The sequence below is a fragment of the Gracilinanus agilis genome, chromosome 2 (assembly GCF_016433145.1).
Source record: "Gracilinanus agilis isolate LMUSP501 chromosome 2, AgileGrace, whole genome shotgun sequence".
In the NCBI taxonomy this organism is placed as follows: Eukaryota; Metazoa; Chordata; class Mammalia; order Didelphimorphia; family Didelphidae; genus Gracilinanus; species Gracilinanus agilis.
The window spans coordinates 181165714-181192936 of record NC_058131.1 but is presented as its reverse complement, the minus strand read 5'-3'; the positions used below and the strand labels follow the sequence as shown (position 1 = coordinate 181192936).

The 27223-nt window shown below is 38.8% G+C and overlaps 1 protein-coding gene across 1 annotated transcript in view; it reads right to left on the bottom strand.

Annotated features, from left to right (window-relative positions):
* Positions 1 to 27223, bottom strand: part of LOC123233440 (gastrokine-3-like) — a 38737-nt gene that overhangs the window by 2263 nt on the left and 9251 nt on the right. Inside the window, exons 2-5 of the mRNA XM_044659550.1 lie at positions 7765 to 7800; positions 5077 to 5130; positions 4741 to 4869; positions 1739 to 1846 (exon numbers count right to left, since the gene is read on the bottom strand). Of these exons, the coding sequence (XP_044515485.1) occupies positions 1739 to 1846; positions 4741 to 4869; positions 5077 to 5130; positions 7765 to 7800 (327 nt within the window). The remainder of the gene's footprint in view (positions 1 to 1738; positions 1847 to 4740; positions 4870 to 5076; positions 5131 to 7764; positions 7801 to 27223) is intronic.

Here is a 27223-nt window from a genome sequence, read left to right as displayed (position 1 = left end):
CTGTTTTTAGCTTTCTCTTGGGCTCCTATTTCTGTGTATATCCTTTCTCTTATCTTACCTTAGAAGTATATTTTCCATTAATTGTTATAAAATTGTTTTAATTTGATGTTTATTGAATAATTTTTATGCTCTTCATTTTTTTAATGACAATAGTTAGAGAGTACTCTTTATCTACTTAACTTTAGAATTCCTATCCTAGGGCCTAAATGCCATGATTATTGTTTGAGTACAAATTTGCCAACTTAGTCTACTAAGACATCAGGCCATTCTTCAGTTTCACACTCTATACAACCGACCCTCTAGACCATTGATTCCCAAAGTGGGCGCTACTGCCCCTTGGTGGGTGCTGCAGCAATCCAGAGGGGCGCTGATGGCCACAGGTGCATTTATCTTTCCTATTAATTGCTATTAAAATTTTAAAAAAAATTAGGGGCAGCTGGGTAGCTCAGTGGATTGAGAGTGAGGCCTAGAGACTGGAGGTCCTAGGTTCGAATCCGGCCTCAGACACTTCCCAGCTGTGTGACCCTGGGCAAGCCACTTGACTCCCATTGCCCACCCTTACCACTCTTCCACCAAGGAGCCAATACACAGAAGTTAAGGGTTAAAAAATTTTTTTAATTAATTTCCAGGGGGCTAAGTAATATTTTTTTCTGGAAAGGGGGTGGTAGACCAAAAAAGTTTGGGAACCACTGCTCTAGACCATCATGCCATCTGTCTGTCATACCATTATATAAACCTTTCTCCATTGCTTTTCACCAATAGTTTTCAGCATAGCAATGAAACCAATAAGGACATTGCTTCTTGAAAGGGCATGACAATTGATTGCCCTAAATATCAATAGTACTTAAAGGGGATGGGCAATTAGGGGGTACAGTGGATAAGGTGCCAGGGCTGGTGTCAGGAAGAACTAGGTTTAAATCAGAGATCAGACACTTACTAGCCTTTTGATCCTGGGCAAGTTATTTAATCCTGTTTGCCTCCGTTTCTTCATCTGTAAAATGAGCTAGAGAAGGAAATGCAAAGTATCCCAATACCTCTGCCAAGAAAAACCCAAAAGGGGTTACAGAGTCAAGCAGGACTGAAAACAACTAAAACAAAACCTACAGGAGAGAAGTGACTCGGGGAAAGAATTTTGCTCTGGGCAGTGAGAGAGCTGATGAGTTTTGGGGTTACTTTCCATAAGTTTACCTATGGAGTCCTGAAGACCCATGTGGTGCATTTTCCAAAGCATTTCCGTAGATTTATTCATGTTCTTTTCATTTAGTAATCGAAAGTCAACTAACAATGTAAGTCAAACTCCAGCAAAATGAAGGTTTCCAAATTAGTCGGTAGCGTGCAACGTCACCGTAGCCAATAGTCTTTCTCCTCAGTAAGTTGTAGCAAGATGCCCCTCTTGTCATCAGTAATAATAAATACTAGTAATTCCCATTCACTGCATTTCTGGAACACTGAAGTTTACAAAGTACTTTCCCCATAGTGGAAATAAGTCATTCAAAGATGATTGTCCTTCTCTCACGGCCAAGGAAAACTGAAGCTCAAAGAGCTCATAGTCACACAGCTAGCAAAAGTGCCCAAGACAGAATTCAAACCCAAGTCTCTCCCCTTTTTCGAGTACTGATTATGTGTACAATAGAATACAAAAAAGCCTACAATGCCCTCTACACATCCGCAGATTGGAAAATTGTTCTGCTGTAGCCGTGGTTCAAGCACTCTTTGGTGGTCGGCGCTGCTCCCTTACCTGCTTGTGTAGGGCTTTGTGGAGGACTTCCAGACTGGGGAAGATCACTTTGTCCATCTTGGTCAGCACGCAAGCCTTCTTGTTAAATAGTTTGGCAGCCAAATAATCCTTGAACGGCACAATAGATTTATTTGTAATAAAAAAAAGCTCCTTCTTTCACCTGGTCTTAATTCATTCAAGCTGACTATACCAGGAAAATAGAAATTGCAGCAGGGCCTCATTTTACATGCTTCCAGACCCTTCAAGGAAGTGGAAAAGTGCACATAGTAGCAAACCCCATTATTTAATAAGCATTTCTTACATGAACATAATGACCTGAGCACTTTGAAGACTTGTCTTTGGCTTCCCGGAGCTACCAGAATCACTACTCTGGTACTTTGGGGTCATTATTAATAACTAAAAAGCATCAATGGAACAAAGAGAAGCACTGCTCTGAGGCAGACTCGACTAGTTACAAGTGAGAACTCTGGACAAAGACCGGTGCAAGAGCTAGTGTTTGGCATGAAAGAATAAGTGTGATCAGGTGAACTGCTTGGGGAAATGGCAGGGACTTGGCATGTAATTTATCATTTTACATATTTTTCTGCCTTTATTTTTTATCTCCAATTAGATATGCCCAAATTCCCATATATGGAGTTTGCATAAACCAGGACCTACTGTATTCCTCAAGACTAATGTATATGGAAAGCCCATGGGGTGGCAAAATCTTTAAAAGAAAATGTATATATGTAAATATATATAATTTATATAAATATGTAAACATGTGTAATTTACCTAAACCTATATGGCACGCTTCCTTCACCTTTCCTTGGGCCTACTTAAGTGGAGAAGGGCCAACTTGTAAAGACACCCTAATAATGTCAGCTGGTATTTGCAGGGCCCTTAGAGATTTCCAAAGTGCTTTGCATAAATTATTTTATTTGATCCTTAGAACAATCCTGTGGGATTCCTGCTGCAATCTGGAAATTAAGGTTAATATGACTTGCCTGTGGCTATAGAATAGTAGCAAAATGTTGTATCACAATAGTCAGGATTTGAACCCAAATCTTCTGACTCAAGTTCAGAGCCCTTTCCAATATACTATGACAACACTGTCAATCCTTTCTAAGGGATGATCAGTTGCCCAGTGTTTATAAACTCAAGGCTCATAGGATTTAGGCATGGAAGGGATCTTAGTCCCTTAGTCCAGCTCCATCTCATTTTATCAATGAGAAAACTCAAACTCAAAGGGGTTAATTGTTTAGCATCAGCCAGGTCATAGGCTTTTAGAGTTAGAATGGATCTAAGGAACTCCTTGATCCTGGAGAGGTTCAGTAACTTACTCAAGGCCACAGAGCAGGAAAAATCAGAGTCAGGATTTGAAATCATGTCTGCTGACTACATAACCAGTGATTTTCCCAGTATACCAGGGAGTCACACAAGGAGAAATGGAGAAAGAAAGGAAATAAGCATTTTCCAGGCTCTGTGCTTTATAAATATATTCTTATTGATCCTTATAACAACCCTGCAAAGTAGGAACTATTTATTATTCCCATTTTACAGTTGAAGAAATTAAGGCAAAGGTTAAGTGTCTGGCCCAATCACACAGCTAGTAAGTGTATGAGGCCAGATTTGAACTCACATGTTCTTGATTCCAAACGTAATGCTCTATCTGCTACGCCACCAGATGCTTCATTTAGCTGGTGGCAGAAAATAGTGGCAGAATTCCAAAGTATGCTTTTTCCCCAAGAGCCACTAATTCCCATTGCTACTCCTAACTCCTTCACAGGTAAGGATGATAATGGTGACAATCATTAATAGCACCAACTCCTAGCTTTATTGTGATCCCCAAATGAGATGAAAATAAAAATATGTAACTTAATTAAATTTACATATATGTTGTTTATATATTTTTTAAAATCAAATAAATATTAGACATTATTGTTGATCATGATAAAATACTTAATATGTACATATATGTTAAGAGCAAATGTCTTTTTAAAATAATTATACCACTTCATTATATAGCACTTTTCAGATATGAAGCACTTTTAGATATATTCTTTTATTTTATCCTCACCACAATCTTATAAGGCAGGCAGGACAGAATACTATCCCTAGTTTACAGATGGGGAAACTGAGGCACAGAAATCTTGGGCCTGTGGTCACCTTAGCAGATCAAGGACTAAAGACTTAGGTTCCTGACTTCAAATTCTGTGCTCTTTCAAGCAGACCATATTGAATTAGAGCATCATAGAGTTAGAGAAATAAGGTACTTTAGTGGTCATCTAATTCATCCCACTCATTTTACAGCTGTGTAGATCAGTAGTTAAAGTACCAGTCCTGGAGTCAGAAGAATCTGAGATGAAATAAGACATCAGATACTTACTAACTACATGCATGACCCTGGACAAGTCACTTCACCCCGTTTACCTCAATTTCCTCATCTGTAAAATGAGCTGAAGAAGGAAATGGCAAACCACTCTAGTATCTTTGCCAAGAAAATCTCAAATAGGGTCATGAAGAGACAGACATCATTGAAACAACAGCAAACATGGGAAGTGACTTATCTTCTGTCTCACAGTTTATGGTAAGTGGTAGAGTTGGGACCCTAACCCAAAGCCTTTGGCTCCAAAGCTAGTAAGTCTCTCTCATTCTTTTGGTCATGGGCAAATTTTGATGCCTTTTTTTTAAACTGATCTGTGACTGCATCAGTGCAGGAAGCTGGCAGGAGAGATTTCTCTACCATTGCAGCTGGACAACTTCTCTCCAACCCATATTCTTGCCCGAGACACTGAGTTTAAGTGACTTACCCCTTAATCATACATCCAGTACATGACAAAGGCAAAACTTGAACCCAGGACTTCCTGACACAGAGGCCAGCTCTTTGTGAACTATTTCTTGTTGCCTTCCCCTCTCTGGCCACATCATTTTTCAGAGAATATGAAATATTTATGAAATTATGAAAGATAAAACCCAACATTGACTAAGACCAGGTTTGTTTAATGAGGCTCATGTCTTACTCGTTTGTAATCCAATGCGCCATCCCATTCACTCCGTGGATTAGTATCATGGATGAGAGCAATGCTGCCATCGATATCGAAATTGGTGTTATAGTCCTCATAGTTTCCCTGCAGGAACTGGCTTCGGTCCTAGAGAAAACACAATCTTGAGCAATATTAAAGGGACTGAATGTGGACCTTCCCCAGACCCTGAGGGGGCCTTCAATCACAGCTCTTTCTTTCATGCACTTTGCTTGGGGAATGAGAAGCGCTTTTGGAAGATCTTCCTTAGATTTCACTGTTTGAAATTCCCTTGACTCTCAGGAGCTCCACCATTAAAACCCATTAGCCACTCACCATCTTTGCCAGGGTTGGAGTCAAGAAGGTTGCCAAAAAGGCAGCAATCACTGTCTATAATTGAAACAAACAAACAAGAAGTCAAGGGGGGAAACTGTCTTCCTGTCTTTGGATCACAACCAGAGGTTGAAGCTTTCCCCAAAAGTCCAAGGCCTTTGTTCTCCAAATTGTTCCTAGTTGATAAGATTTAAAATGTGGATGGATCTTGGAGATCTTTTAACCCAGTCCCTTCGTTTTACATCTATCTATCTTTCTAATTATTTCCTCCTCTGTAAAGTGAGGGAGTTAGGTTAGATATTTTCTAAGGTCCTTTCTAGCTCTAAATTTATGATTCTATGAACTTCACAGGACTGTAGTGAGGAAAAACATTGTAAATGTAAAATGCTATAGGAATGTGAGTGGTTATTACTACTTATATCTCATCCTCTTCTCACAGAATGAAAATGAAAAAACCTAAAATGAATCTTAATATGGGGAAAAATTAACCAGATACTACATTCAATGTAATTCAATAAACATTTATTGAAGTCCTATTAGATACAGGGTAGGGAGATATAGTGATCAGAGAGTCAGTTTCGTATTCAGGAAACTCTGGGTTCTATTCCTGCTTCTGACACATCCAGATTGTGTGGTCCTGGCCAAGTCACAACATCTCAGTGTCCTTGGGCAACTCTCTGAGACTTCTCTGCTGAAAGTATCTCATTGGAAACTCTGAGCTATGCAGATAAAATCAGATCTGTGGAGAAAGGAAAGGAAAGGAAAGGAAAGGAAAGGAAAGGAAAGGAACTAGAGTTTGTGCTAAAACATTGAGAAAGGGGAAAGGGTGAAATTATATGATCTCTGCCCTTAAGAAACTGATAAACAAAAGTTTAAAATTTAGAAATTGTATGTCTTATATTTGACTTAATGAATCCTTTTTTATATTAACTGTAACATTATTTTATAATGTAATTTTACATATATTTTAGATATCACTTTATATTAACTATTTCTAGTAGTCTACTCTAACTAGTAGAAAAAGGTTAGCATCACTTAATTCATTCAGATTTAGAATTTGAGCCTGAGAAATAGTGTGACCTGGTCAATACAGAGATGGCTTTCAGAGTCAGAAAGACCAGTGAGTCACACAAACTGGAGGTGGAACCTGGACAAATCTAGTGTCAGAAACGTGAATTCCCTTTGGTAGAGGAATTTTCTTCAAGGAGGACTTCCTTTCTCTGCACTGGAATTTTGTAACTAAGATGAATATTTGAGTGGAGGTCCTCAGCTTTAGGATCTCTCTCAAACTCACAAAGATCTGAAAAATCTCTGTCCATGAGCTACTTTGCAAAACAACTTTTATTAAGATGGTGATCAATGTTCACAGGTAAATAGAGGCCAGTCAAAGGACTTTAGAAATATTTGTGGTTCAATGTAGATTTGATTTTTATTTTATTTGAATAACTCAAAAAAAGAATGGTAAAGTGCATTAGGTCAGCTATGGAATCAAGAATATCTAGTTTGGATGCATCCTTCCATTTCCATTTTAGCCAATCAGTAAGTCAATAAACATGCATTAAGTGCCTTCTATTTTCCAGGTACTAAGCTAAGCACAGAGGATATAAAAAGAGCCAAAAGACAGTCACTGACCACAAGTAGCTCCCAGTGTGATGAGGGAGACAACATGCAAACAATTATGTACAGACTATAAACAGGAAAAACTAGAAAGTCATTTATCCCCTCATTCAGATGAGTTGTCAGTCTGCATTGGTGGAGGAAGTTTTCACACCAGAAGTTCCGTACCCTATACTTGTGAAATCATAGCTCTGAAAAAAATAAGAAAAAAAAGGAAACAAGGAAAAAGTAGAAAACTACCCTGGAAATTATAAAAACAATGACAGTCATAAAAGCAGTAGTATTAAGGAAACAGCACTAACCCTGGGGTCTGAGAATCTGAATGCAAATCTTGCCCCTGCCACCTGACTTAAGTAAGACCTTGAGGAAAATCACATCATCTTCTCTGAGCCTCAATTTCCTCATCTTTGAAATGAAACAGACTCAAGGATCACTAAGGTCCCTAGCAAGCTCTTGTTGTTGTTTAGTTGTTTTCAGTCTTGTCTAACTCTTTGTGACCTCAACTGAAGTTATCTTGTCAAAGATACTGGAGTGATTTGTTATTTCATTTTCCAGATGAGGAAACTGAGGCAAACGGGGTTAAATGACTTGCCTAGAGTCACAGAGCTAGAGTCTTCCAATGCTAAGATCAATAATTGGGGAGTCCTAGAGTTTACTAAATGTTTAATACATATGATCTCATTCAGTTCTCACAAGACCCATGCAAGGCAGCCAGCATAAGAATTATTATTTTGAAGTTAGAAATTGTACTTACATGGAACTTCATGTTACCTCTTACATGGACTCAAGGAAACAGCAAAATAGCATTTTCTATGTCTGACTTATATATGTATGCATTCAGCTTTCTCTTATCAGTTTTTACAAAGGACATTAGGTAGCTAGTCAGTGGCTCAGAGACTGGTAAGCACTGATAGTCTGGAAAAGCAAATAATGCTATCAATTTTCTCCAGCTACATTTCTTACCTATTTCCCCATTGCTTCCTGTATTCCATTGGTTCCAAAGCAAATAACCTAATGAAACGGTCTTTGTGGTGTGGCATCATTGAATGAGTTCACCATGCCAACTCAGCTCACCTTGCTAATGTGCTTCTTGGCCATGAGACTCTTGAACTAAAATCAGAGAATCGAGTTAAATGAAAAAGCTTTTATTCAGAGCTTACTATGGACTCGGCACAGGAGATACAAGAAAAAGACAAAAATAGTCCCTGATCTCAGGGAGCTCATCATCTAATGAGGAGACAACAGCAAACTGCTATGTACAAACAAGATACAAATAAAATAAATTAGAGATAGGTCCCAGGGGGAAGGCACTAAGATTAAGGAGGACCAAGAAGGGCTTCTTGCAGAACATAGGACTTTAGCTGAGGTTTGAAGAAAGCCAGGGAGACCAGGAAGTGAAGATGAGGAGGAAGGGAATTCCATGGATAGGAGACAGACAGTGCAATTGTGTGAGGAACAAGGAGGCCTGTGACACTGGATCACAGAAAAAGTAGAAAGGAGTAAAATATAAGAATACTGAAAGGGTAAGAGGTAGCTAGCCTCTGAAGGGTAAAAAAAAAGCCCAACAGTAGATTTCATATTTGATCTTGGAAGTAATAAGGAGTTTATAGGATGGGAGTAGGAAGAGGTGACATGGTTGGACCTTTGCTTTAGTAAGACCAATTTGATGTTTCATAGAGGGAAATCCTAAATTAGTAGTAGTAGTAGTAGTAGTAGTAGTAGGAAGAGGAGAAGGAACTTTAGTGCAATCCCTTAATTTTATAGATCAGAAAACTGAAAAACAGAGAGGGGATGCAATCTTTTTTTTTTAACCCTTAACTTCTGTGTATTGGCTCCTTGGTGGAAGAGTGGTAAGGGTGGGCAATGGGGGTCAAGTGACTTGCCCAGGGTCACACAGCTGGGAAATGTCTGAGGCCGGATTTGAACCTAGGACCTCCAGTCTCTAGGCCTCACTCTCAATCCACTGAGCTACCCAGTTGCCCCAGAGGGGATGTGATCTTGCCCAAGGTCACAGAGCTGGTAAATCTTCTTTCATAATGCTTCCCTTATCTGTGTCCATACTATCAGCAAAACTCTTACCAGGATTATCACTTCAGAATTTCATACGATCTAGAACTGGAAGGAACCTCAGAGGCCATCTCATTTTCCCCTGCAAGAGGAAATGGAGGCCCAGGGAAGGAAAATTATTTACCCAAATTCAGCAACCAGGGATTAAGTTTCTGAGGTTCTCCAACTCCAATACTCTTTCTATTCTTTCTACTGTACCAGGCTACATCCCATCTACCATACTGCTTTCCTTACCAAATATAAGAAAAGACGATTTAACAAATAGAACTACCCCCATTTCCATTCCTTAAGGAATGGACTGCTTCTGTCAGTGGTGAGTTTTCAAAAATTAGGATTCTTGTAGGAGTATGAGTTTACACTATTTCCTCAGCCCATAGAATATGAAGGCTGGACCAGATTCCTTCCAGCTCCAACATTCTGAGATCCTGTCATAACACAAAAGAACCTCAAGAAAAAGACTCTTTGAACCATCTCTGGCTGTCTCTACCTCTACATCCTTGGACTAGAAAATATAGCCCAGAGGACTAAGCCATTTTAACACCAGAATGTCCTCTGGGGGGCCTGGTGTCTTCTTGAATCAGTGAGTGTCTCAGAAGCCTCACTATATCTAAATGGCCCTAGTTGTGCTCCACTTTATACCCTGTGCATCTTTTCACTGTGCATCTGCTTCATACTTTTACCTCTTTCACCTCGTCCCTGACTCTTTCCAATTCTGAAACCATAATCAAATCAATACTGCCCTGCCTACTGGAAAGACTGTCTTTTTGGCTCCATTCCCTATTTCTGTGACTTTCCAAATCAAATATCCCCTTTCTTGCCACTATACTCCTGTATCTGTTATTTCTCCCCATTAGGATGTCCTTGAGCACAGAAATATCTCCATTTTTGCATATGTATCCAGAATTTGGAACAGTATTTGGCACAGAGCAAGCTTTTTTAAAACACTTACTAGCTATGTGACCCTGGGCTAGTCACTTGACCTTGTTTGCCCCAGTTTCTAATCTGTAAAATGAGATAGAGAAGGAAATGGCAAACTACTCCATACCTTTGCCAAGAAAACTCTAAATGATGACAAAAAGCCAGATATGACTGAAATGATATAGCAAAGCACTTCATGGTTTTTTATTCATTTATTCATTCAATCAAGTGAGACTAACCAACAACAGAATTCATACTGGGTTTTGTTTGGTCTAGAAATTTAATTTAATTGATATAGGGAAATGCTAGTGAGGGCTCTTTCTTTATTAATGCACTTCATTTACAAGTATTCTATAATTTATAGTTTTAGAGAGATGCCTGAGGCACTCAGGACTTAAGTGACTTGCTAGGTGACATGCAAGCAGTGTCAGAGGTTGTATTTGAACCCATGACTTCTGGTATTAGAGTATAGCTCTCTAGTCACTCTAGAACATCTCTAGAACAAGGTCCCAAGGATTTAGAAAGGCAAGATTGTTTCAGGTGAAGATAAACAGCATGAGCAAGGGGAAGGGAATGAACAATAATCACACCTCCACAAAAACATCTTAGACTGTAAATGGTCTTGGGGCTATAATTTTCATTTCCCCAAAAAAGTATGTGGAGACATTTATTGTCTGTATGCATATTTTCTCTCACCCAAAAAATGCAAAAACCTCAGTTCTCTACAATATGAAATTTGTTTACAAGGACTATGGATAATATCTTGGTACTTCAGGTCAAACAATGAACTATAAATGGATTTTTAGCTTCTGTCATCTGAGATGATGGAGAGAAGAAAATTCTAGAAAGTGCAGGTGATAGGCACTTTGTCCAGAAACCTGGAGCTCCTGGCAAGTGCAAAGAACAGTGACTAAACCCAGATCTACTTGTTGTTTGATAAAAAATTCATGGATTTCTTTCTAATGTTGCTTAGTACCTGCTAGAAACTGATATTGGTTCTGAATTCTTCCTCATCAATTTATATTTAGTAAGTGTTCCTGGAGAGGTTAGGGAACATGATGAAGAGGTTCTGAACTTACTCAAAATCCAGATTCTCTTACTAAAGACACCTTTCCCAAAAACACAATCTATTAATTTTAATAGGACAGAGGGACGTGTCTTTTAAACATAGCAGTAAGATACAAAATATGAACTAGTATATTTGATCAAAACTAGGCTGCCTCTCAATGACTTAAAATCCAACCTCAGACACTTATAATTTGTGTGACCCTGGGCAAGTCACTTGATCTTCATCTGCCTATAACAGTGATTCCCAAAGTGGGCACCACCGCCCCCTGGTGGGTGCTACAGTGATCCAGGGGCACAATGATGGCCACAGGTGCATTTATCTTTCCTATTAATTGCTATTAAAATTTTTAAAAAATTAATTTCCAGGGGGCTAAGTAATATTTTTTCTGGAAAGGGGGCAGTAGGCCAAAAACGTTTGGGAACCACTGGCCTATAATAATAGCACCTACTTTCCAGGATTACTGTAAAGATCAAATGAGACTATGTATATGTATATGTGTATGTGTATTTACATATGTGTGTATATTATAGACATATATGTTAGAGAGTTTCCTTCTTTCCTTTAACCATATGTGTATAATGTCCCATAGATCACCTTGATCTCAGTTTCTACATGGCATTAGTTCCACCAAGTTCATGTCCAAAGGCAGCATCTCTACTAGATGAGTCCTTGTCTCAGCTACTGTTATTTGGGGACCCAGAATGTTACTTTTTGTTCCTCAGGGCATCAATGCTAGTGAAACTATAAAATCAGACCTGAAATTCTGTGATACCTAAGTAACCCCTATAATCAGAAATAACCAGATACCAAGGCATTCTCCAGATATTTTGAACTCACAAAGTTGAAGAGGCTCTCCTCCTTTTACTTGGAATGAAAAAACAAAGTAGAAGCCACCAATTGGGGTCCTTTTCTCAGGGTCCATTATTTCAAACGAAAGACTTTTCCCATTATGCCATGATTTCTCATTGGAGGCCATTAGAAAAGGGGTCATGGGAGCTCTCTCAGAAGTGAGTGAGGCAAAAAGGAGGTTGCCTTTTGGAATGCCTCCAAAGTCAGTCAAATAGCCTCCTCTCTACCATGTGATCTACCAACCAGAATCAGTTACAGAATGTCTCCATCTGTATATCTACAGTCTCTTCAAGGCACTTTCCTTCCATCCAACATCATGATGGATTCTACCAAAAGCAAGATCCTTAATATCTTCAACATGGAAAATTTGCATCAGCTTAGCAAGCTGATGGGTTCTGTAGGTAAACAACACCCCCAGAACCAGGAGAACATTAAACACAGAGGCTGATACACTGTGGTACAATCAAACATAACGGACTTCTCTACTAGCAGCAATGCAAGGATCCAGAGCAAGCCTGAGGGACTTATGAGAAAGAAAACTAACCACATTCAGAGGAAGAACTGTGGGAGGAGAAACAAAGAAGAAAAACAACTGCTTGAACACATGGGCTGATGGGAATATTATTGGGGATGTAGACACTAAATGACAACTCTAGTCCAACTATCAATAATATGGAATTAGGTCTTAATCAATGATACATGTGAAACCCAATGGAATTGTGCATTGGCTAAGGGGGGGGGGGGTCGAGGGGGTTGGGGGAGAGGGAAAGAACATGAAACATGTAACTATGGGAAAATATTCAAAATAAAAAAAATACCCAAAGTACCAGCTAGTCTTGTACAATCAAGGTTAGTTTCTCAGGAATTCATTTTCTTGGATTTGTCAAACACTGGGTGACTATACACATTTGCTCCTTGGTCTTAAATATCTAGCCTATTCATTCGTTTTTCTATTTTTTATCTATTAGAAGTTATTTTTAATAGCTGATGCTTTGTAGGAAAGTTAAAACACAAAACACTACGTTTTTCTACTTTTTTCTAATTGCATCTCTTGTATTCTTAAATTTTTGCTCTTCCACATGAATATTTTTAGTATTTTAATTCTGCAAAATATATCTTGGCAGTTTGATTGGGATAACACTAAATCTGTAGAGTAATTTAAATCGAATCGTTATTTTTTTCTACATTGATACCCACAAATGCTGGAAGCTGCCCAATTATTTAGATATTCATCTCAGTAAACTTTATGTTATAATTTTATTTGTGTAAATACTCTCTGTGTCTTGTAAGGTTAATCCTCAGGTGTTTAATGCAGTTTATCCAACCAGGTGTGTCTTCCTTCATTCTCTTTTGTTATCCAAAGCTCTTTATAACTTGGCCTGCGGCTTGCTGCCTGTACAATCTTTTTACACTTGATTCTCCCCACTGCATCTAATCTATTCTACAATCCAGTGATACTGGCCTCTGTGCCAAAGAGGGAAAAAGTCTCTTTTAATTATATAACCTGACTCAGAGACACTGCCTTATTAACTAGTAGAGGAAGGGCTCTGGTCATCAATTTAGGTAGATGATTCTGAAAACCATTAACCTTTTCTGTAATGGAGGTTTTGGTGTTATGTTCAATTGTTCTTGCAGATGATTAAAATCTTTAGGGAGGAGAGCGCATAGGAGCAGTGATGGGGGTGGAAATGAGAGGGAAAAGAGAAAATAGCTAAGGATGAATGATGCTTGGTTACAGATAAACACAGGAACTAAGATTAAGGAGGACCAGAAAGGACTTTTTCAGAAGAAAATTCTTTAGCTAAGGGAAAGAACCTAGGGAGGCCAGGAGGTAGAGATGACCAATAAAAGAATTCCAAACATAGAAGACAAGAGTTGGACATGACTGAAAAACAACTGAACAGGAACAATTCGATCCTCACAACAACCCTGAGAGGAAGGTGCTATTATTCTCATTTTACAATTGCAGAAACTGAGGCAGAGAGTTGCCTAGAAAACTGAAAAGGCAAATTACTTGCAGAGAGTCTTATAACTGGTTTGTGTTAGAAATTGTTGTTCATCCTTCATATTTTTTTAAGAGGACCAATGACATCATGGGGTGATATCTTGATTTGCCCTAGAGCTGGACTTAAGTGAGTTAAAATTATATAAATTCTTCAGTCTGATTCTCTCTTCCAGAATTATCTAAGTCCAGTGGCAAGACAAAAGTCAGAATGACTGGTGATGGCAGTGGATGACCTTTACATCTTCAATATCTGACCATGCTCTAAGGGCTCCTACATCACGTATTTCAGGCACCTTCCCAGCCACTGGGACAAATTTTCTCATCCATCTATTCTTCCAGCAGAAGTCTTCACTTAGTTAGAGTAGACTTCCCTCAAACTTACCAACAGGTTTGAGGCCTATGAGTTACCCTCAACCAGTTTTAACCTGTCTGCTGAAACAGTTTTATTGGGATGTGGCTACTCTGCATACAACAGATTCTTGAAGCCCCGGGTGAGAGTTAGGCGAAAGGTGGACACCAAAGGTGGATGAGCAGCCCTGAAAAGGACTCAGCATGCCCTCACACAAACGGAATTATTCCTCTCTGAACACCTGAGGTAGGAGTATGCAAGAGGTCTGATGTCAAAATGAAAGTAAACCCTTGAAATTCATTCAACAGTTAACAAAGGGAGGCTTGCTTAAAAAAAAAAAAAAGTACAAAACAAGAGTATAGCACTTATCCTGAATATTGGATATATTCCCACCTTGTCTACATACAGAATTAGATCTGGTCAGTAAGGTACACTGTAATATACCCATCAACTCTGAAGAAGTCAGTGCCTTAGTTGTCTGAGCCAATCAAATGCCAAAAACCATTTCAGTGCCTTTTAAGAGAAAACTAGACTAACCTACATTGCATTGAGTCTTAGGAAAGGTTGGCTTAGTACCAGGGGTGTGTTGGAACTGGCTGGTAGGAGCTGATTGCTAAATTTTCAATATGAGCACTTACACATCTGGAATTGTAAAATACCACAAATCAGGACCTGATTTATTGTTTTGTTGAATTCTAGACTTTAAAAAGGTGATGAAAAATATGTTAGTAATGTACATACATGTGGCAAGTCAGTTGTTAAACATATACCTTCACATCCTTTCCTAACTGCCATGTTGGAGGACTCTCATAAACAATATCACTTCTCATACAACCCTAGTACTTAACAGAGGTAAATTGAGAGACAAGAGAGGAATCTATGCTCTAACCAGATTGTGTCTTTCCAACATCTGTTTCCCAAATGGCCAGAGAGTTCCATTCTTCAACTTGACTGTCAGTCAAAATGCACGCTTCTGGTAAATCATTATATGTAATTTTCATTACCATCCATTAATATATAACTACTTCTAAACACATATAGCCATAATGTAAATGATTTTCTGACATAAATTTAAATGTCCTCAACTTATGCTTGTAATAATAAAAGGGGGCCAATAATGGATGTTGGTAGAAGAGAGAGAGAGTCTGTGTGGTGACTCTCTCCTCACCACTCCCCTGAGACCAATTACACACTAGAAGACTTTAAAGGAGTGTTATTTTAGCAAGTTAGTGCAGGGAAAGCATAAGAATAAAATATATAACTGTAGTTAGAAAAATAACTAGGGATACTAACATACTAGCATAGAGTCTCAATATAAAAACCAACATTGCATTTAAAACATAAGTAGTTTAAAAAATAACTTGATAACAGTTAGGAATAATAAGATAGTTGTATTGCTTTACTTGATACACTTATACTTTCTGGGTGTTCTACAGTTGTGTGTTTCTTTTCAGATTTTACTTGGGTCACATGGAATCACAAATCTCTTCTTTCCCCTTTTACACTTGTAAGAGTAGTGAGCAAAATTTGATAGGGTCCTAACCATTTGGGGTCTTTTACTGATTTTTCTTATGAAGTTTCTTATGTACACTATTTACTCTTTAAGAATCCATGATTTTATACCAATAAAATGGTGTGTCTCTACCAATCCCTCTACTTACTAATAACCAGTATTAATGAATTTCTGTGGCTAAAAATGTCTTTATCCAAAGGCCAGCCTTCTAGAGAAAAGGGAAGAAGACCTGCTTGTTCATAATATCAATCTCATTACCAAGGGCCTGAATTAAAAACCCAAAGACTTCTGGGCATTGTCCCTGTCATCAAATCATTTTAAATCTCCATTCAGAAACATAGAACAGCAGGCCTATATGGGAGCTTTTTCTTTTCTCCCTTCTTTCCCTCACCTCCCACCATCTCCAGGCTGAAAGCTAAAGGCATTGACTAGAGAAAATTCAAAACTATAGGTCCTCCTTGCCCATAGGCCATGACACATGAGAAAAAGTACAAAGTTGTTAGTGATTGTAGGAGAGAAAGAACACTGGGAAAAGGAAGACTAGCTGTGAATAAGCAGCTAGAAATGTATCTGGCAGTGATGGCAATGGAGGTAGTAATGGTGGCATTGGCTATTGGGCCAGTGCTTTAGATTTCCTTAGGGGGATTTCATAATAATCTAGATGCCCTGGACAGATCAGCAGGAACTGCCAGAGACAGATTGTGTAAGCAGAATGTTTTGGGAATTTCCTAACTGATGTTATGAGTTTGCTCCTTGCTATAAGACTATGGGAAGACTCCTGTGCATATTAGCCAGTCAACAGGCATTTGTTAATTACTTTGTTCCAGTTACTATTCTAAGTGCTCAAATATGATGAAAGGCATGCTCTGCCTTTATATGTTTTAGTAATCAATATGCTAATGTTCAAAATGGTTATTGATTTTTGGCAAGTAATTAATTGAAACAAGCTAAGTTCAGAAAAATCCAAAGGGACCGAGGAAGAGACTCACTTAGTAGGGGCAAGACTTAAGTTACATAGAGATGCCACTATTGATGTTTCTGTGATTGAATCTCATTATCTCAATCTCTTCAACTAATAAATTATATTCCAACATTTAAGAATTTCTAGTGTCAAGCATAGAAATTCAGAAAGCCTTTTTTAAAGAAAAGTTTAAAAAGCTTCAGAAGATTATGCCACTGATAAGGTGTTGCTCGGGAAGTTATATTATTTATTATATAATCTATATCAATAGTTTGATAAGATGATCCCCATTCAACGCTTTGAAAGCAAAGTGAAAAAAAAATTGTTTCTTTCTGGTTAGAAGGAATCCAGCTGTGAGATTAACCATGGTATTTAGAGCCATAGGTGATCTTGAAGATCATTTAGTCCAGCTCCCTCATCTTATAAATGAGGAATCTGAGTCCCAGAGAGGGGAAAATGAAATGTTTAAGGTCACAGAGATCATAAGCCACAGAGCAAATATTCGCAACCAGGTCCTCTGGCTCCAAGTAGTGTTCTTTCTCTTATGCCATCCTAAACTTAAATACAATGATTTGAGGGTGGAGGAGAAGGAAAAATACTAAGAAACACTGAGGAAAAGAGTGCTTAAATTGAGGAAAAACAGAAGGGGGGCAGGAATATATTCAGATAAACCTAATGCCCATTAATCTTGACCATTCGAATCATATTTTCAGATAGAAATTTGGGTAGAAAGAGGAAGTCAAAGAAACAAGCTTGTTTGGTAGACAAACTTGCTAACCAAGTTGTATGAGTTTCTGACAGGGAGCCCACTTTCGAATCCAAGGTGAACAAGCACTCTACCTATGTAGTATGATTTAAGTGGTTCTAGAAAAAAAATGTCTATTATACCAAGAAACTTATTATTATTCATCCTTAGTTCCAAAGAGGACCAATGACATCATAAAGGTGATGTCTTCATTAGCACATGAATCAGATTTAAGTGAGGCAGACTTGCACAAAGTGATCAACCTCTCTGTCACATCCAGAAACCTCAAAGTCCAGAGGCAAGATAAAAGTCCCGAAGACTGGCAATGGCCCAGGAAACAGTAGATGACCTTGGTGTCTTTGACGTCTGACCAAGTTCTAAATGCTTCATAGCACCTGCTTCAGCCACCTTCATGGTCTTTGGGATAAGTTGTTCTCATTGGCCTATTCTTCTAAGAGAAGTCTTCACATGCTTGGGGTAGAATCTCCTTAACTCACCAAAGGGTTTGTGGGCTGTCAGATACCCTCAACCTGGTTTAGACTGCCTGCCAAGACAGTTTTACCAAGATACAATTCTTAAAGGAAGAAATCAATATCCATATCCATATTGATATCTGTCAATATCATATCTATCAATAACCATATGGAAAAGTGCTCCAAAATAACAAATTAGAGAAATACAAATTAAACAACTACGAAGTTCCATTTCATACTCATCTTGGTAAATTTGACCAAAAAAAAAAAAAAAAAAAGGAAACTGATATTGGAGAGACTATAAGAAAACAGGTACATGAATGCACTGTTAGTAGATCTGTGAACTGATCCAGCCATTCTGGAAAGGAATTTGGAACTCTGATACAAACGTCCCTTAACTTCATACGCTCTGAATGAGCAATACCACTACTACGTCTATCCCCTAAAGACATTCAGGAAAGAAAGAAAGCACTCATATGGGCAACAATATCTGTAAATGCTCTTTTTGTGGCAGCAAAGAACTAATACTAAGTTAGTACTCGTTTATTAGGCAATGGCTGAGCAAATTTTTATATACGAACGTAATGAAATACTATTATGTTGTAAGAAATGACAAAAAAGATACTTCCTGAGAAACCTAAGAAAACTTGAAGGAACTGAAACCAAGTTTAATGAAAAGAACCAAGAGAAAAATATATACAATAACAACAAAATTGTAAAGACAAGATCTCTGTTCCATGTATGGCCAGCCTAGATTCCAGAGGGCTACTGATGATTTATCTAAACTACCCACTTCCTGATAGAGAGATAATGTATTCAGTTTTGGACATAGACAATATTTTGTTTAATGTATATTTGTTATTACAGTTTTGTTTTTCTTTCTCTTTCTATTTTAATTAAAGTGGTTAAGATGTAGTAAACTGTCTTAACTTGTTGTTAATTTAAACATAGAATGAAATTAAGCAAGTGCCCCCCTTTTTCATTTTTCCCCAAAACTCCTCATACAATTGTAGTTAATTTCCAAAATTCTGCCATTGGCATTTCGTTCTTGTTGTTAAACTAGGTTTCATGTAAAACAAGGCTCCCAGTAGAGAGGAGGGATGGTACAATGGGAACAATCCTGAATTCAGAATCTAAGAAAAAATTCAAGTTCTGACTTTACTATTTACCAACTCTCTGTCTTTTAAGCTTTCTAGTTTTTTCATCTGTAAAATAAGATTACTAATATCCTCTATTATCTATTTTCAGGAAAAGTGCTTGGTAAGCCTTCCTTCAAATGGCATAAAAATGTAAGCTATTTTTATTATTATCAAGTGGTTCATAGGGTTCACCTAATGATCTAGATCAGACATTATTACCCAAGAGTGAAGAGGTTTTTCAGGGTGCTTCCAAAAGACAATATCTACAACTGGAGGGTTTTGGCCAGAGAACCAGAGGACAAGTTCCATAGAAACACTATGAGTCAGTGTAGATGTGTGTGTGTGTTAGGGGGAGATGGGATATGGACAACAAATAATAGACCTTCGTCAGACATTAATCAACAATCATTTATTAAGCACCCAGTAGTATCAGACACTGGGCTAGTTGACCAGGAGCCCAGGGCTGGAGATACAAAAGCAAAAATAGAAGAGGCCCTACCCTCAATGAGGTTATATTCTAATGGTGGAGAGGACAGGGAGATAACATGTATAATGTACAAATATGTATGATCTTATTCTATAACTTATTGTAATGTATTGAGAGCCTATAATATTATAATATAGATGTTATATCCATGTCCTTTCCCCAAAAGATCACAATATATTATTAGAGAATATATTCTAATATGTGATATATTATTGTATAGTATCTATACTATAATATTATACATATGTAGTTGTCAGAGTACACACCTATATTAGTATATATGTATATACTAATATAAATATAAAATGTATACAAAATAAATGCAAACATTTCTGGAGAGAGAAAACACTAGAGGTGAAAACCTTGGCAAAGGTTGGGAGGACATTAAGACTCCAACTTCCAAATTGTGCCTTGAAAACCTCAGAGAACTTTTCAATTCAATGTGTCTTCTTTTTCTTTGCATCAGGTAGAAGAACATTCATTGGCCGTAAAATCATATGACCTGAATTCACAACCCACACCCTATCATTGCTAACTGTGTGACCCCAGAAAGTCACTTTCCCTCTCTAAAATCCAGCTTCTTCATCTATAAAGTGGAATACCAACAATGACTGAGAGATAGTGGGTAGGCCTTAGGGAGACTAAGGTTCAAGTCCTCTCTCTGACACCTGTTGGCTATGTGACCCTAAAGTCAAAGTCCTCAGAATTAACCACTCAGTAACTGAAACAACACTCTATAAGTCTATAAGTTGCAGAGAATTTGCTGATCGGCTTTGGTTGAAAGAATTTCCCCACTGGGAGTTCCCTAAACCAATAAAATCACAATTACATATCAAAACTTTAGGGGGAAAAACAACTAGATATTATAATTAATACTTAGTCTAACAGACTATCTCATGGCTATTATGAGGAAACTACCACAATTTTTTTAAAATGTGAACTAATCTTTAAGGTTGTTTTGTTGATTGATTATGTACAGCCTAGTTTAGCTCAACCCACAGTTTATCTTGGCAGGTAGGTGGTACAGTGCCAGGCCCAGAGTTAGGAAAACCTGAGTTCAAATCCATTCTCAGACACTAAATAGTTGTGTGGCTTTGGGTAAGTCACTTAACCTGTTTTTTTTTTCAGTTTCCTCATCTATAAAATAAGTCAGAGAAGGAAATGGCAAGCCATTCCTGTATCTTTGCCAAGAAATCCCATAATGGGTCATGAAGAGTTGAATGTGACTGAATAACAACCATTTCTCTTTGAAGAAGAAGAGGACCAAGACCAAATTGAATTTTTGTGTAACCTGATTTCCTCCATTTATAGGTTCTTACCATGCATGACCTGCTGAGTAAGTCAGTGCTGAGTATTTTCTTAATAAAAAGAGTTTTCAAGAGGATTTCCTGAAATCATCCACAAAATCAGATTCATGAGAATACTAAACCCTGATCTACGTATATGGAATAATTGAAAAACAGCCTATGATCTTCATGAAGAAAAGTAGTGCATGATCTGAGCCTTTAAGGAAGATGAATTCTGAAAGGAGTAGAAGGAGAAGGAATGCATTAAAGGCAAGTTGATGACCTCTGTGAATGCTTAGGGCTGGATAATGTCCTGTCAAGTTCAGGGAATTACAAGTAATCTTTTTTGTCTCAATTATAAAATGTGTTCAAAGCAATAATGTGAAGGATTCCAATAAAGATATAAATGAGAAATATTTGAACTAAAAAAAAAACACACAAAATAGCCTATGGTGTTAGAACCCCACCTCGGATTGCAAACTGTCAGAGAAGTAAGCTGATAGCAGATGGATCAGGGACAACCAAGAGTGATCAGTGAAATAACTGCAATGTGAAGGAAACATAGTTTGATTGAAAACACACTGGACTGGGAGTCTGGAGAAGGAGGCTTGAGTGCTGAGTGCTGTGTGATGTCAAACAAAATGCTTACCTTTCTGGTATTTAGTTGTTTTTTATTTGTAAGATGAAAGGATCATAGATTTAGAGTTGGAAAGGGACCTTTAATGTCAGCTAATGTAATATCCTCATTTAATGTATGGGGAAACTGAACCCCAAGACAGGAAGTGATTTGCCCAAGATCAAGTGGGTAGGAAACGTTAGCAATGATGCTTGAAAGCAGGTCCTCTAGCTCCAGACCTTGCATTCTTTCTGTTATATCATGGTGTTTCCTACTCCCATTAAGCAATCATTTTTCACTACAAGCTCTGTGACAATGAAATACATTTAAGTTACTGTTGTCAAAATAATGTTGCCTTCTTTGGTGCAACATGCATCAACTAGAAAAGTAGTTTGTAGCAAAATTTGTATATGGCGAGAGACTGCCAACATTCTATTCTCAGTCCTGGCTCCAAGACATGAAAGATTGGTACCCAGATATTAGAGGAAGGGCAATCCCTTCAAGGGGTGGCTAGGTGGCAGAGTGAATAGGGTGCCGGTTCTGGAGTCAGGAAGACTCATCTTTGATGTTGAGTTGAAATCGAGCATCAGATATTTACTAGCCATATGACCCTTAGCAAATCACAGGACTTTCATTTACCTCAGTTCCTTATCTGTAAAATGGGAACATAACTGGAGAAGGAAATGGCAAACTACTCTAGTATCTTTGCCCCCCCCCAAAAAAAAAAAGAAAAGAAAAAGCCATGGACAAAAGTTGGATACGACTAACTGAATAACAATAACTCCCTTCAAGATGTGTCATCATAACATCTTCAATAAGGTCTCCGTTCAATGCCTCATCATGGGTTGGAGTCAATGCTGTATTTTCTATGCATTGGCAGTTAGGCTAAGTCAAGAAGGAAGGTGCAAGCTTAAACAAGCAGTAGCTACCTTCCCAGAAAGTCTTGGAAGGCCCACGGGTCCCAGGCCCGGTGCGGTCAAGTGGAGAAAAACGTGTCACTGGTTAGTAAATTATCAATAGATGGATATTTTGGCTTCTGCAAATTAAAATTGAGAGGCAATATGGTGGCCCAGTGGATAGGTTGGCAGACTTGGAGGCAGGAAGACCTAAGTTCAAGTCCTACCTCAGGCACCAACCAGCTGTGTGACTCTGGGCAAATTAAAATAGGAATAATAATAGTACCTACCTCAGATAATTGTTGTAAGAGTCAAATGAGATAACATGTAAAGCACTTTGTAAATCCTAAAAAATGATCTAAATGCTAGTTATTGTTTTAGCCAGCCTCAGAATCCAGGAGAAAAGGTCCAAGTCCTCTCCTCTGATGCAGATATTGGCTATGTGGCCATGAGAAAGTAACTTCAGCTCACAGTGTCCCCGACAACTTTTTAAGATTAAATTGCAGAGGAGTGATTAATATACATTGGAGAAAGAGTTTCCTACATGGTAAGTCATAGGTCTAGATCTTCTTCCCAAGAGAAAACAAACAAACAAACAAAAAAACAAAAAAACCACAGAAGCGTACATTCCACAACCCTAGTTTTTGCCTTTCTATGTATCTATTGATGTGGCCATTGATGGCCACACAATATTCCCAGTGCATTATTATCAATCTGATAACCTCACTCCCCTATTCAAAAGCCTTCAGCACCTGGCAGCACTTAGGTTGCTCAGGGGTTAGAGATGAAGGCCTAGCGATGGGAAGTCCTGGGTTCAAAGCTGGCCTGAGACACTTCTTAGTTGTGTGCCCCTATTGCCTAGCCCTTACCACTCTTCTGTCTTGGCACCAATACACAGTATTGACTCTGAGATGTAAGGTAAGAGTTTTTTTAAAAATCCATCAGCAGCATCTCATTGGCTTTTATGAAAAAACAGTCCTTCCCCTTGAAAGATTGGAGCGAAGGTTCAGGGTGGGGAAGAGGGAGAAGGGTGACAAAATGATAATATTATATGATCAAATGACAACATACAACTAATTTTTAACTATAATAACATAGAGTCATGAGGTTGTTGTTTAGTCATTTCAGTCATATCCAACTTTTCCTGACCCCACTTGGGGTTTTCTTGGTGAAGATGCTAAAGTGATTTGCTGTTTCCTTCTCCAACTCATTTTATAGATAAAGAAACTGAGGCCAACAGGGTTAAATGACTTGCCTGAGGACACATAGCTAGTAGGTATCTGAAGCCAGATGTGAATTTTGGAAGAAGATTCTTCCTAATTTCAAGCCCAGTGTGCTTCCACTGTACCACCTAGCTGCCCACAGTGATGAGGATCTAGCTACAAAGTGAAAGGTTGCAATGAGCAATTGTGGGGTGAGAAAATTACTAGCTTATTAGCACTGCTTGCTCCAATATTTTCCCTTCTGATGACACTTTTACAGTTGGTATGTCAGCCTCAACTTCTCATCTTCAGGATTGTGAGACCACAGAGCTCACAGAGGTCACAAATATGATTTAAATCTATGCCTTCCTATCTCCAAGGCCAGTGTTTTTTTCTATGCCTCTTATTGATTGTCCTGGGATAGGAAATCCAAAAAATGTTGTCATTTCCAAAGGGATATTGCTAGGAGAGGACATCATTGGCCAGAAAGTTTCAGATCCAAGGGCAGAGGAAATGCCTTTTCCCCCACAGTAATGCTATAGCGCCTGCAACACTAAGTTTTCCTCTGTTTCCTCATCTCTAAAATGGGGATAATAATCTTTGAATAGGCAGGTAGGTGGCAAGGTAGATGAAGTGCTTGTCCCAGAATCAAGAAGAAACATTTTCTTGAGTTCAAATCAGGCTTCATATATTTCTTAGTTGTGTGACCCTGAGCAAATCACATAACCCCATTAGCCTCAGTTTCCCCATCTATAAAACAAGTTGGAGAAGGAAATGGCGAACTACTCTAGTATCTTTGCTGTGAAAACCTCAAATGGAAATTACCAAGAGTTAGACATGACTGTAACTATTAAAAACAATCTTTGTACTTCTTCCTTCCCGTGGTTATTATGTCCTATAGAATGAAAGCTACATGAAAACAGGACCTATTTCATTTTTGTCTTTGTATCTCTAGCTCCCAGAACATAGTAGTTTCTTCATAAATGCTTGTTGTTTAATGAAAATTCTTTGTAACATTTAAAGTAGTAATAGAAAAAAAATTTCCCTCATGTAAATGCTCTTCATATTTGCTATCTGTGTAGCTACCACTGCAGAGATCTGTAACTAGGAATTTTCTCAACTGGGTCAGCTGAGTGGGACAGCCACAAAAAAGTGGGCAGTCCCTCCGGGAGACAGGGCAGCTCTGGCCTCAACCCCAGGGAGTTCTGAGAGGAAGGCATGGCAGCCCAGGAGGTTGTGCACTTTGTAGATGACTACAAGACAAAGTGCAAGGACAGTGGTCAAAATAGAGAGGAAGTGTTTGTTCCTCCTGGGGAGAAAGCACATCTTCTCTCACTCAGTGTCACCCCAAGGAAAAGCCAAATACACCCTATGCTAGCTACAACTCTGCCCCATCATGTAGAATTTTCCTTAGACAGGGCTGTAGTTTTCACCAATGATGCCTGGAGAGCAGAAGTGAGCTTTTCTGCACTATGGGGTAGTCCGAGAACAACCGTTGTGATCCAAAAGGGAATTTTGGATTTTATAGTTAAATGTAGGCTACATAGGGGACACCTTCAGAGCTGCACAATTCACGGTGACCATCAGAGGGCATCAGCAAGCCGGCCAAGTTAGAGCAATAGCTCTATTTTTGTTACCACCCTGGCCAACTGACTGCACTCAGAAGAAGGATGCTGGTCCTGAAGACAACAAACAGAAATCCAGGGGAATGTAAATTAACAGACAGTCCAACTGAGTCAGGAGAGCCATATGAACAACACTGTGGACTCTACAGGGCCGCAAAAGTCCCCATTGTGATATTAGTTCAGAAGTCACAAAGTCAAAGAAGTAGGCCAAGAAGTAGGACAAATGAAGTCATTCTGTGTTAAGAATGTGTGTGGGAAGCTAGAATTAAAATAACCTTACAGTAATATTGATTCCTTTTCCCATCATGTTTTAAGGTTTATAAAGTATTTACAACAAATTGAAGAGTTAGGTAGTTTGTGCATCATTATCTCCAATTTACTAGAGAAACTGGGGCTTAGAAAAGTTAAGTGACTCCTCCAAGGTGACAAAGCAAATGGCAGAGGTGGATTTTAAACTCAAGTGTCTTCCATCTGAACCTACTATGCTCTCTACTAGGTTGTCATATCTTCTTCCAAGGGGAAGGACTGTGTTGTTTTCCATCACCGTTCCTGTAGCGGAGTAAGTGGATAATAAATGTTTGTTGAAGTCAATTATATTCAACTGAAGTGAGTTGAATTGAATCAAATTGGAAGCCAAGAAATCTATCAAAGGCTCAGATGATACCGATAAAAGTGACACAGGTCAGTATAACAAGTACAGATTGGAGGTAGTACAGTCCTATATAATGGGAAAAGTACTAGTTTTGGAGGCAGAGGCCCTGGACTTGGATCTCAGCTCTGCTACTAGCTAACTGGGTGGCCTTTGGCAAGTCACTTCATGTCTCTTGGCCTCTGGTTTCTCATTTGCTTGTATTGAGTTTGGTGCATGGGCAGAGATTCCTTGCCTGCTTCTGGCTGATGATATGACTCAGTTCTGAAAAGTCTTAGATTTTTGTATAACACTAACTCAGCCAAGGGACCAGAGTGCTCCCTTGGTCCTCCTCACCACATATACAGCACTGGCAGTAGAGATCTTATACAAGTTAAAAAGGAGAGAGAGCTTCTAGCTCATTCTCTTCCTTTGACTTTCTCAAATGGCAAGTGGTCCCTTTTCACTAGAATTTCTGTGAGGGGAATGAGGTAGGTAGAGAGACTTGCTGTCCTTTCTTGTATATTGGCATCATGGTTTCCAACAACAAATGGCAGCTAAAATAGTATTTTACTATTGTTCATTTTTTTTAAGAGACTCAATGAGGTTGGGGTTAGGATTCGGTGTGTTTGGCTCTGGCTGATGAATCCAATACAAGTTTGGAAAACTCTACCATGGGTCAGGCCCAAGTAGACCATTAGACCATTCAGGATGAAGTATTCCAGCCAGGTAAACTGAAATGGAATATTTGGCACCCGGGTTACTTTTTCTGCTTTGTCTTTTCTTTTTCTGAGTATAGGGGATCAAACAGTCAAACGAATATGGATGCATCTATTTGTTTGGAGGCAACCTTGTGAGTATGAAATATTAGGAATTCTGAGTCTTTTGGTGAGTCAGCTGGAAGAATGGGGAGTTGTTGCATCAAAGATAATACTATGATAGGAGGAAGAGTCTCAACACCCTGGCATGGCTTGTTAGAAAACATCTACATAGAGGGAGTTGTTTGGATAGTGTAGAGCCAAAGTGAAATGCAAAATGCCTATTCAGCAACCCCAACTGGATTTAGCTTCGGGTTTTTATAGAAGTTTTAAGGCTCAGCATCTTGCAAGGGTATTAACCGAAGTCATCATTGTTGGTGCTTGGGGATCTTCGTGTTAAGCATTTCTTTTGGGCAAAGGACTGTCCTGTCCTGATTTTCATCATACAGTGAATACCTTTCTATTCTCCCTTGTGGAAACCCTAGACCTAAACCAAACCTAAGCTTTAATTCATTCCTCCCAGGGCTCCAGAGTAGGAGAATAATAAGCTGAACACGTGTGAAGAGAAGACTGACCTTTCTGTCAAGTGTCAGGATCCTTTTGCACTGAACTTGGGCCAGATTGCATGGGTGAGAGCAGTGAAGTTGGGGGAGAGAATGACAAACAGGCAGATAGACAGACAGAGAGAGAAAGGAGAGAAGAGAGAGGACAGAGAGAGAAGGAGAGATGGAGGAGGAGGAAAGAGAAAGAGAGACAGAGAGACAGAGAGAGAGAGACAGAGAGACAGAGACAGAGACAGAGATGGAGGAGGAGGAAAGAGAAAGAGAGAGAGAGAGAGACAGAGAGAGAGACAGAGAGAGAGAGAGACAGAGAGATAGACAGACAGAGAGACTGAGATAGAGAAACATAAAGAGAGAGACAGAGACAGAGAGACACAGAGAGAGACA